We start from the raw sequence: 12,888 nt of genomic DNA, 5'->3' as shown, positions 1-12,888 counted from the left end.
GTAAATATACTCGTCATAGTTGTAACATAAAATTTCTTTTATTCTCCAATACCGCCTGCATCGCTGTACGTGATACAGTTATTAATTATGTAGCAAATAATATGATCTAATTGGCTGTAATCGCGGTTAGGTATTTCTTCGTTAAATCTATCGATGTTTTAGGCTATTAGCGGGAGACTTACTGATTCCTTGAAAAATGGTTTGATTCTTATAAATTAATGTTTTAAATGTTGCCAATTAATGTTTCAATTGTTATAAATTAATAGTTTAATCGTTGTTAATTATTTGCTTAAATGTTATAAATTAATAGCTTAAGTGTTATAAATTAATAGCATAAAAGTTATAAATTAATAATTTAGACGTTATAAATTAATTGCTTAAATGTTGTAAATTAATGGGTTAAATGTTATAAATTAATGGTTTAAATGTTAGAAATTAATAGTTTAAATGTTAGAAATTAATGGCTTAAATGTTTAAAATAACAGTTTAAATGTTATAGATTAATAGCATAAATGTTATAAATTAATAGTTTAGACGTTATAAATTAATTCCTTAAATGTTATAAATTAATGGCTTGAATGTTATAAATTAATAGCTTAAGTGTTGTAAATTAATGGTTTAGACGTTATAAATTACTATTACAATGTTGTTGTTTGATATTTTTTTACTTACCTTATATTTATGTTCTTCTTCGATGTTCACTCTCCGGAATTTCAGGCACAAAAGAGCTCGCGCGCGACTTCCGTGTTCCTTATATAACTTGACAAGGTGTCGGTTTGTTCATCAAACGGTAACGATTTTTTGACATAGCAGGAGACGGTTTTTCCATTGTAACAAAATCAAATTGAACGATTTCTTAATGTTTATCGTAAATTGGCATCTTTAACGATTTAATACGATATTCATTTTTATCATTTTAATAGTTTCTACAAACTAAGACTAAATTCACACCTCCTTGATACTAGTTTTCGACTATCAATTAGTTTGAACAAAAAGTGAAAAGAGCCTAAGGGCAGTCGATGACGTTACTGTGAAATTAATTAAGGTATTAATAATCAGACAGATAACATTCATATTAAGCGTCATATTATATCATCGATATTCGTACATTTACTCGTGCTAATTAAAAAATAAAATGTTCTTTTTCTTGAATAACACCTACATCACTGTTTGCGATATTTAAAATTCTTATTTAATGGTTATTTAAAAGTCAGGCACCTTTTTAATTCTTCTCAAGTTAAACGAGTAAATTTACTCGTTATAGTTGTAACACAAAATGGCTTTATTTCTTCAATACCGCCTGCATCGCTGTACGTGATCCAGTTATTAATTATGTAGCAAATAATATGATCTAATTTATCTATTAGGGTATTGGCGAGAGACTTATTGATTCCTTGAAGAATTGTTTGATTCTTATAAGTTAATGTTTTAAATGTTGTCAATTAAATTAATTAAAACGATCCACGTCAGGTACTAATAATTTACCAAGGTATATCAATTAATTAATGTTAAGACGAACGCATGACATGTTAATTGTCTAAGTTGAGAGATAAAATTAATACTTAAACCTAAACGTTGACAGGAAGCGTGCACGCATCATCTATCTTCCACAGAACGATTACACGAATATTTACCAGCTTAAAATTAATCATGCAACACCCACTTGCCACACACCGATTACATCGACTTTTACAAACATCGTACAATAATTCGCAACCCTGCTGGCACCATTCAGTACCAAATACACTCAGTACATTCGCCTAACTTGCAACGGAAGAAAAAAACGAAGCTACTGACCCTTTACTTATACTTTTGTGTCGGGCAACAGGGAAATTCGGGACGTTTTGTTAAAATCTAACTCTCTACCTTCGCGACACATATCTGATAAAATATCAAACACTTATCTTATCGCCCTAACATTTCTTAACGGAACATCCTTCGAAAATGCCAGGACAAAAAAAAATCGCGATCAGTTACAAAATAAAATATGCGCGTCTGAAATGAACGAGCTCGCGATCTCTCGGAAGAAACATCAAACATACGCGACGCACTCCCGTGTACAAGATAACCCTAAGTTTCAGCGGGAGATCGAGCGATTGACCATCGCTCGATTTCTGTCTCGCCGTTCGAAACTTACACGCGCTACGGTCGAAGCCACCGACCGACGGTGCCGCGGTGGTCCAGGCAAGGATCGAGCATACAGGCCTGTAATCTGGCACGCTCCAACTGAACAAATGGGGCACCCGGTGGGAGGAACCATTGAACAGGATTACCAAGGTATGCCCCAACTGAACTAGTGGGGTCCTGCCGGTGGGAGGAACCCACTGGGCAGAATTATGAAGGACATCAAATTACAGGTCTAAACTCCGTCCGAGTACCGCAGTACTAATCGGTCAGGGCCGCATATCCTCGACTGGATTCCGCAAACACCGAGTTCGTTTCAAATCAGATAAGCATCATCGTATAGAAAGAACTCGCAATGGTTTTAACATAAGTATCTATGTTTTCTGCGGGGAGGTAGTTCAACCCAGTCTGGATGATTCGATATTCTTTTCGGGATCTATCTGATCTAGACTGGACTGTATTAAAGTAATTTTTAGCCTGATATTGTTTTTCAAATACACTCGGAATATTAATATGTGTATCGCTTTACAAATAGTAATAGATTTCCAATATTATAATTGATATTATACTGACTCTCTTTTTTATGATTTTAATATGATTCCATCTACAATAATCTATATGCGATCGAGAATTAAAAAGTCGAGAATAAAAATGTTATAAATTGTAGAGGGCGTGAGAAACATTTTACTTCTTTCGAAGTCGGTATTTCAGAACGTGAGATAACAATTCCCATGGAGGTTCCATTTAATGTCATGCCTATCCTTCGTCAATGACTCTGTTATGAGTGAATGAGATTGTATGACTGCAATCTAAGAGTACAAATAGTTTCTAATCTCAAATAGAGAAAATGTAATTACAAATGGACATAAAGAGATAGAAAAATCAATAACTCGTAATAATAATAACAATAATCAATTGTAGAGGGCGTAATAAAACCTCTGAATGGTCGGTATTACAGAACATTTGACGTCACATAGTGTTCGGTGGTGGCGCGATATGCCGTAAAACCCAGCATTGACCAGTGGTGCCAGGTTCATTCTTTTCGCGTTTGTCGACCGAGTTAAATATATGTACTTCCTATATTCGCCGTAACAAATCGCAGAGGGCGTAAGGAAGACTGATCTTTTTCGAGGTCGGTAATTTCGAAACGTGAGACTCGGAGTCTCATATAATGTCAGATCTATCCTGTATTATAGTCAATGAAAATGTAACGGAAAAATGTAACGAACGTTAGTGTCTATCTAAAAAAAACGCGTTCGTCTCATTGATCACGCTATTATTAATGCTATACTTCGACTAAGATCAGTTATAAGACAAATTCGAAAATGCATCTTAGGTGAGTACACATTTAAAATTCATATTTATTCTTCACTTTTCTACACCGAAATGGCATCGAAGATGAAAGTAGTCACGATAACTCACAGATAGAAGTACCAGTACTTTCGTTATGACCTTGTTTCGAGCACACGTAGTTCGCGAAACGCAGCACAAGCATTCTTTGTACCCAAGGAATTAAAGCTGTACAAAGCTATTTATCGTTCGTCCGACGAGCAATGAGTTAGTCAATGAATAGGGCCATATATGCAACACGCTCGATGCTCTCCCCCTTTTTGCGCGCAGAGCATAGTACTTCTGCGAAATCAGACAAGGTGCGTCTGCGGGTAAAATTTCAACGTAAAAAAGTTAGCCTTATGTTTTGTTATTTTTTTGGGGGGAGTTCAGTATCGTTTACGCAGCTGTATGTAAAGGCTCGTTGTAACGAACGGCTAAAAACAATCGTTCCGATATCGAGTTGCACGAAATCGAATGTACAAGGTGTCCCAAAGTGAAGTGCATAAGTTACCAACTAAGTTATAATATCAATTGGAATTACAGATATATTTTATCAGTCGCGATTCTAAGACGTCGTACGTACGTAAAAAAGTATACATATATTTTTATTTAGAAAATAAAGAAAAAATAAGAAAAAATGTGGTCATAGTAATGGTTTAACGATCTTAGCTTTTTTTCTTTCCTTTTTTGCTATTTTAACCTTCTGAATACTAAAACACTTTGCAGCAAAATTTAATTCCTTCATTCTCGCGATCATTAAAAGTTGGAAAAGTCCTTCCTTTATTCCGAACGATCGTAGAAGAAGCAGTCATTCGCGATACACGATTCCATCGAAGCACATCGTTACGCTGGCTCCACGTTCCATTACCAGAAAATATTCAACCGGAATGATCGATCTGAATATCCCCTCGTAAGTTCGCGAAGCTACCGGTAATACCGACGGTATACTTCCGCCTCGCTGGTAAGATAATCTGCTTCCAGTGTCAGTGTTCTTCAACCTCGTTTTCAATTCGAAAATCACCGAAAACTATCGCGATCTATGTTCTATTTTCCACGGCTCGTCGATAAATCACGAGAAACCCAATGAATCGTTTTTCCTTTTAAAATTCACTGAAATGTTCGATAAACGTCTATGTAGTTTCCTATTTCCGACGATTAAAAATTGAAGAACACTGTCGTACGAGAAAGGTCCTCGTGTAGTATCTCGTCGCGGCAGACGTCGCGTTTCGAATATTAAGCTTATCTCGAACGACGATATCGTTAGGCCTCAGAAATGATGTTTAGCCCCGTTCGAGATTCCCCTGCCTCTCGCCCCTCGATTCTTTCTTCTTCCGCGATATCGGCGAAACGAGACTGTCTAACGAGAGACGCAGTCTGGAGAGATGAAAGCTTCGACGCGCATCTAATCGGCTTCATTATGCGCGCAGTAAAGAGCGCATGTTAACGCTGATTAATTGCTCGTTGGCAGCTTGTTTAAACGAGCTCGCGCGCTGCTTTTTCGTCCTCCGTATCGGAGAAGGCTTCTCGCTTCTTTCCTCGTTGCCTCTGCCGAATGGCGCCCTTTTTCTTTCACCGTTTTTACCTTTTTTTCCGTTTCTCTTCGGCCACCGTCGGCAACTTCGCCCCGCTACGACGTGTCGTTAAACCGCGAATGAATTAAAATCACAATGGAACAATTTCCCCGTAAGACTTCGCTGGCGAGTGTATTTGCTCGGCGAGCGATTCACCGGCTACCACCGGTTTCTAAATGAAGTGATCGTTCTACAGCCGAGCAGAGAGAAAAAGTGTTCAAGTGCGGTATATTTATTTTTATAATTCCTTCCCTTGTGAAATTTCTTACGCTTTATGTATATATGTGATTTTCATATATCATAGTATGATATCATTCATGAATATTTGAAGACCAGCGAAAAAGTGGAACAAGTGCACAGTCTTTCTAATAACGAGATAAGTACAGGAAACGATACGTACAGTTCGTAAGTAGGTTTCATAGGTAGGCTTTATGACTACGCGTAGCCAAGTATTTTAACGTTCGAAGGCATACAGGTTTCTCTATCAATCTTTCCAACTTTGTCCATAATCTTTTTAAATCAGAAATCTTGTCGCTCTTTTTCCTCTGTGTCTCGTTTAATTCGCTGACTAAAGTTCTATCATCGCTAACGAACACTGATAATCGTTAGTTCAGTGGAGCGGGAAGCCTATTACCGAAATCTAATCCCGTTTAACTAGGATCAATTCAAGCACCGTCTAAAACTAAAACTATTGCAAACAAAAACATGCTCTCATCAAAGATAAATAATTTTGTCAAAGTAACAGAAGCAATTACGTATTCTCGCTGAATTAACGATTCAATTATCAATTCTCCGGCTCCTAACCGAACTATCAGCCAAACAGCCATTAAACGACCAACTTCCACGTAAGAACCAATCGACCGGATGCGCTTATGGCTAATTTACTGCGGGAATTACACCGAAAACGCGTCGCTCGAGCAGCGATGCTCAGATCCCTATCTTCGAAGGTGTGGGAAAAAACCTTCTCGGGTTCGATTTCCACGAATTTCTCTGTTCGCACGCGAAAAACTCTTACGCGATTCTCGGTAGCCGAACCAAGCGACAGAGAACGACACACGGGTGGAGAAGCGGGTTTAAGCGGGTTGGGCTTAAACTCTACGATTTTAATTAATGTCGCTTGCTCGGCGACGATCCACTTTACAGCGGCGCCCCTCTGTCGTAAACGCGAGATCTTTCAATCGCGTGGAAAGTTTCCACGTTAATTATTTCGCCATCGAACACGGTGGCGCAGCGGCATACCGAACTAGTGGAGGTGGTGGACTTTCGAGTTTTCCATGTTATGCAACGAAGCGCAGGAATATTAGACAGCGAACGCGGAACGAAACGAAGCGAAGAAAAGCACGCGCGAGCGGAAAAGTTTCGGATCTGGTTCGCAAGGGGATATCGCCTCCTACTGCTCGAATTTTCGGAAAGTCTGCAACCACCGACAAAAAGGCCGTCGTTTCGTTCAACCGAAACGTCCTGCAGGAATAAATTTAAACGGTTCCGCTTTAATTGCACCGCCGTTTCCGTTTCTCCTTTCGTTTCTTCGCGAACGGGCTGGGAATCTAACGAAACCGAGCGAACAGAAGAACAAGGGTGTTTAACGTATTTCACGCTAATCGTAGCAAACTTTCCACTCGTACAGAGTATCGTTACGTAAGAGATATTCCGTTGTGGATTGCCACCGCTTTTTCGTTCGTCTAACCACTGCGATTCAATATGATTCGCAGATTCGATATTTCGAGATTCTGCGTGGGATAATTTACGAGCGATTAATCGTTGTAACGTGTGCGTTTTTGTCTTCGATGGATACATCGACGAATCGTACATGACGGATAACATAATTGAAGGGAAAACTGTTGTTACGCGAAGAATTTCAACCGTAGGAAGTCGAGCGCGCGATACGAAGCGATGAAATTTTTATCGAGCATCGCCGAAGCTTCTACAAAGGCTTCCACGATTACTGTACCGCTGAATATATTATTACCTTTATATGTAACGTTTCACGTGCAGCTGTGGCCACGAACACCTAACTTATCGCTCCTAATATTCCTTCCCCTAATGATTTTAATTAAACGCCACTCGTGAATCTAACGGTCCGTTTAAATCGCACGAGTCAACCGTTTTCCGCTGATTCTCAATCACAATGATATCATACGCGAAGAAAAGAGTTCTATCGTAATATCGAATATACAAATTTTTGATTTATCTCGATATCTCGTATTTTTGTCTATACTCACCTCGACGATATTCTTAAAGATTTGAATAATCTCCTAATCTTCCTCGATGTCGATCTCGCTTTCCGCAAGTGTCGTGATACCTACGAACGGATTTGTACGAAACTAAAGCTAAACCTACGGGTTAGGATCACATTCAAAGTATCGGAACGATCGCAGGACATTGACTAGTATCTCAGACTGATCTCTGATTCGTCGCCGGGCTGTCGTCAGTCCTGTTTCGTTCGTTCGTGCGTGATGTTAACAGAGAATTCGGTTTTTCCCCCGTACCTTCAGAGATTATTCTCGTGGAGGGTTTCTGTGCAGCGTCGACATGCACTTACCCTCGGATAGACAGGCAGGGTTCCTAAAGGGTGATCCCATGACAGTAATCCGATACTTGACCGATACAGGTCGTTGCGTGGGATATGAAACACGTGTTTCCGTGGGCGACAGGCCCCGCCACTTTTGGAATATTTATCAATATGTGTGGCCGAAAGCGACGCCCCAGCACCGCCACCGTTCTTCTAGAAATAGCGCCTTTTAAGTAGCCTCGCGCCACTGCTATGCACAAGCGGTACCGTTAATTTTTAAATGCAACGGGCGATAGTTTGCCAGGGACACGTCCCACCGTGTAATTCGGCGGTTGTCCGATCTTTTAGCGAACGAAAGCGCGTCGAAAATCGTCGCGGTGACGGTATATGTAAATTCGTGACGAGGATCGTCATGGACGTTCGATGAATTATAGATGGGATTCGCTATGCTACGAATATTCCAGGTATTTGATTCGTATTTGTTTGGATTAATGCTGATTGCCCAGCCAGCGAAAAATATACGTTTCGAGATTCCCTTAGATTCTTCTGTTATTTTTTATCGTCGCACAAACATCGACACGTTCAGTGAGAAATCGTTACACGTATCGAGCACGAGGAGGAAACTGAATGACAACGTCGATACGTCCATCGATACAATTTTTTTCTTTTTATCTTTCAATAATCTCATGCGTATCCTGATCATTTTTTGAAAATCGACAATCTTTCTCGATATAGAATCGAAGGGATCGAACATATGCCGCGTTCGCGATCTTTCTGCAAATTTTTTACGCGTTGAAGTGTACCAGACCTATTCGTTTTTCGAAAGCGCAGAATAAATGCTGACATTTTTTTCAGGGATATATTTATTAAATCCGGAAACAGATAATTATTCCTTCATTTTTCTTAATTACTCGTATCTTAAATATATTCGGAATTAGTAAGATAAATATGGTTACAAGATATTTGCTCGTACGTGGTCGTCGTATCTTTATCGAACGACGGACGATCAAACGCGACGAGAATCGACGGGAATCTATGTACGAGCGAGCGGTACAAGTGTTTTTCGGAGGGCCGAGGATTCTTTAGGGTTCGCTGGTGGCCGAACGACGGAAGCTCGGTCAGTGTCTCGGCCACCCTCGTGCCGTGCAGGTTTGCGAGGGAGGAGACTGCTTGTTCCCGGCATCCCCTCTAGATATACATACATATCCCCCTCCTCCTCTATCCCTCTCTCGACTTAATGCCAGTACGAGCGCGCGCTTTCGAACGACGCGTCGTGTCGGCCGCGAGGGACGATCAGTCTGTTCTCCACGTTCTCCACGCAAGGACGATCGCCGCTGGCAATCCGTCCCTCTAATCTGTGACACGAACTTTGACCCGCGCTCCCGCTCGCCTTCCTCGCGATCGTCTCTTATCGCTTCGTTTGCCCGATGACGTACGCTCGTCATGTTCCTCGATCGGCGTCCGACCCAACTCTTCAGTAGCGATTACGTTTTCATCGCGTGAACGCGCGTATCACTCGTTTGCTTCGTCTTCCTTCTACCTTCTGTGACCGCGTATCGGCCGAATCGTCGATTTTACCGTTTTTCATCGCGTCTCGTCTCACGTGTCTTCTCCGATTTGCTCGTGCTTCGTTGTGCATCTGCGACAAAGGGTAGTTCTTCCTTCGCTTTTGGTCTTCACGTCGTTCCGATAGATCCTCTTTGTTTTTTTTTTCCTCTCCTTTTTTGGTCGGCTGACCGAGGCGAGGGCAAGGACGACGTATCGATCGCATCCATCGAGCGTGACTGAGTTCGGACATGTGATCGGTGGCATCCCACTCGAGAAAATTTCTCCCGCGTTTCGAGTGGTGGTCTCGAGTCGTCGGTGGAGGACGAGGACGTCGAAAGGTGGAAACGAGAAGAGGGTGAAAGAGAAGTAGTGGCAAATGCGTTGGTGTAGGCGGTAGTACGACTGGTCTTTTATGGCCTAGCTGGGTACATAGAGGGAAGAAGGCACTCGTGTCGTTTGGACCCGATATCGACGATATCGAGATGAGATTGCTGCCGTTGCTTTCCATCCTCTGTTTGGCGAGTCGATGCGCCGATTGCCGGGCGGTCGACGCCGATCCCGGGGAGAACGAGAACACCGTCGGAAGGCACAGGCATAAATTCACCGTGGAAGAGCTGTTGAATACCAAGTTCCCTCGTGGCATCAGCGACGACGTCGATGTGGACATCTGTAAGGCGGGTAAGCGAAGAAAAGATATCTCGCGGATAGCTGCGAACATCAGGAACATGGCGTGCCGCGCTGTTTCTTTCTATATATAGAAATCATTGCCATAAAACGAAATATAGATTAGGAACGAAGGATTTCGCGGAGCGGAAAATATTTGGAACGATTCCGATCGCTGCAACGAGATTCTCTTCCCACCTAAAGGGAATTACAGTTTTCTAAAGGGAAATTGAAAATATTTCGCGTATAAATGACTATTATTTGCAATTAATGAAATATATAAATCGTAAATAAAAAAATTTAATGGAAATGTCACTACGTCGAATATGGAATCCCCCCCCCCGGCAGTTGACCGAGAGAAATTGTGCAATTAATGTACTTCTAATTACATGCTCGATAAATGTTTAGATTCAATTAAGCACGAGTGTTTTGGTGCTATGTAAATGCAATTATATAAAACATATATCTTCGATTCGCTATGAAAATGATAAAAATGTGTACGTTATCAGCACGGTGGTATAGATAGGAAAGAAATTTTCCTCTTTTTCCGCTAATTTCGTAATACATGTTGCGAAATAGTTAACTGTAGGAGATATAATTACGAAGAAGCATCGTTACGCTTGATACCGAATCCGTATGGTATTGCAACATATCGGCGATCACAAGCAAGCGCATTGCTCGAATATTCTCTGTGTATCTTTGCTAGTAGTTGGTCGTGACGTTTCCATTATTATAAAAAGATCTGTCCAAATTGTACGAACATTTAAATCCTCGGATCGCTCAAAAACGCTAAATAACTCGTAACATGACATAAGCGATGAGAGCACAGCTGAGCTCGTCGTTGAAACTATTCACCTCTAAGTGCGAATATCGAGTGGAAGAATATTCTTGTGTGTGAAGCAAATAATCGTCGGAAGGTCGTTACTCGGAGACCTACGTAAGACGTTGGAATCAAGAACGCGCATCCATTCGAAAAGTCTCGATCGTTTCTTGGTCCTTCGCAGCCATAACGTCGGCAGTTCGATCGAGTTTGGCCAACTGAATCAAAGCCAAGCTACCGTTTATATTGTCGCGCATAGATCCCATTTCCCCGACGTGTCATAAAGCTTGTGGGCAAGATCGAGCGAAAATCGAACGAGAGACGATCCTTCGAGTCTCGAGACATAAATCGAGGCTTATGCTTTCCGAATTAACGAAGCGAAGCCACAGAGACGCGAGGACAGGGCGAGATTGCTCGATGGAGGGGGAACATAATACGAAAAGAGGCAGTAACCCTTGCCGAAGAACCTGGTCCGATAATCTTTCTTTCTCTCAGGGTCTAGCATACTCGTTGTAATAGCTAAGACGAGCATTCGACACTCGAAGGGTCCAGAATCGTTGGATAGGGACTGCCGCAAGGAGCCTTTTATATTTCTCGAGTGATCGTCCTGGACCTGCCTCTAGAAAGAACCGCGTATACACACGAGATCTCTAAAACTGGCACGGCCGTGAACGACAATGAAAACCGACGCAATGATCCTTTGGAAAGGTTGTTGGTTTGGAAAAAAGAGAGAAGGCCGAGGACGAATAGAACGTGTACAACAGAGAGCTCCGTCCACCGTTTAGCTCGGTATCTAATCTCTGTTTACGAAGAAGAACGAGAAGCAGAGGATGATGCTACTATACTGGCATTATCGTATTGTCAGCCGTGCTTGTTGAACGTTCGGTTATCGTTACGTCGATGACCAACACTTGTATTTTCGTGGGGCCATCGGCATAACTCGATATCGAATTACAATTTGTTTTATGAATAATTACGCTCACCAATAACGCGCTTCTGTTTGCGCTCCTAATGGTAGCGCGTTATTGGCGTTGTTCTTTCTCTTCTTTTTTTCCACATCAAATTGGATTACACGCTCTCGTGACGCTTTTTTCAATTTAATAGGAAGTTTTAGTAATTCTTAATCGAGTTTGTAAGCGATATGCAAGGGAAGTTTCGAGTTTTACAAGCAGCTTGATCGATACCCGTTGACAGCAACTCGATTTTCTTTTCCCTGTTCTTCGCTTTGGAAAATTTCTTCCTCGGCAAGAGCTCCTCCGAGTGTGCAAGAAGCGTTCCCTTCTATCGGAAACTTTCCAAGTTTTCTTCGAAAGCATCTCTTTTTTCTTTCCCTTTAACCCCTCTTTGTCGGACCGTTTAACTAAAACCGGTTTACGAGCGTTTAACGATTAATCCAAATAAACCGCGAGGCGAAACCGGCGAATAACGCGAATCGGTATTGCGTCGAGCCAAAGTAAACACCGACAAACATCGTACGAAGTCGATTCGGCGGGAAAAACGCGACGGAGACTTGGACTTTCAAACTATGTACCGCAAAAACACGGCAACTTCGATCGAAGTGGAACGAAGTTTCTTCCAGCTACCCGGTATCTTACCGGGAAAACATTAATTTTCCAGTTTTCTCGCTTCCGTTGCTTCCGACGGAACCACAAATATTATATAACCGATCGATGTACGACTTCATCGGTGTACGAGACGTTAAGGATGAAAAGGGGGATGGGAAAAGGTTGATAATAAAGTACTGCGTACGAATCGTCATCGATTATAATCGTTCGAGCTATTGCTAATTGCGGCTCGACAACGAACAAACGGACCGATTCGTTTTTATCGTTTGCAAATTTGCTCGACGAACCCGCGAAAGAGATATGGAAGAATAAGGGCGGACAGAAAGGGCGAAGGGAGCGAGGTTCGGCTTTGAATTATCCTCTTTCACGGAGAAGTTTCAGCAATTAAGATTAAGATCAAAAGCCAACCGGGTAATGTCTCGAATACCTACCGCCGATGGCACTCTGTTTCGAACAACAACTTGTTATGTCTAGCTTACACTTACCTTTCTTAAGCGTCACTGGGAAACGGCCTTTCGATTCGATTGTACGGATTCCCACGGAAAAGGGAGGAAAATGCGTCGCTCGTTCCGACGAGTAACAAGCCTTTTCGCTTCCGTCGTGGTTCACGGCTCGATTGTTTGCTCGAGTGGCCGCCGATGGTTTATAGGCTCCATGTAATTTTCTCTTCGTGTACATTGCGCGTTGGATTTCATTTACCCAATTTATTTACTTGTTCGCCGTAATATTAGAATATCGGTCGTTTGGTAATTA

General features: G+C 41.7%; 1 protein-coding gene and 1 long non-coding RNA gene across 3 annotated transcripts in view; one reads left to right on the top strand and one right to left on the bottom strand.

Annotated features, from left to right (window-relative positions):
- Positions 1–3,582: 3,582 nt before the first annotated feature.
- LOC138184886 (uncharacterized) lies at positions 3,583–12,756 on the bottom strand. The gene is made up of 3 exons (XR_011174437.1): positions 12,621–12,756; positions 11,755–11,930; positions 3,583–3,779 (listed from the first exon to the last, which is right to left on the bottom strand). It is a non-coding gene; the product is annotated as an uncharacterized LOC138184886 (long non-coding RNA).
- The window catches only part of tok (tolloid-like protein 1 tolkin), a 49,079-nt gene continuing 44,897 nt past the window's right edge, over positions 8,707–12,888 (top strand). Inside the window, exon 1 of one of the 2 annotated variants that reach the window (XM_069123284.1) lies at positions 8,707–9,765. In XM_069123284.1, coding sequence (XP_068979385.1) covers positions 9,570–9,765 — 196 coding nt within the window. In that variant the 5' untranslated portion in view covers positions 8,707–9,569. Of the gene's footprint in view, positions 9,766–10,668; positions 10,688–12,888 lie in introns of those variants that run through there. The other variant, XM_069123285.1, reaches the window with a different exon arrangement.

This window comes from Bombus flavifrons, chromosome 11 (assembly GCF_040668555.2).
Source record: "Bombus flavifrons isolate JBK064 chromosome 11, iyBomFlav1_principal, whole genome shotgun sequence".
Lineage (NCBI taxonomy): Eukaryota > Metazoa > Arthropoda > Insecta > Hymenoptera > Apidae > Bombus > Bombus flavifrons.
This window is presented reverse-complemented; position numbering and strand designations above follow the sequence as displayed.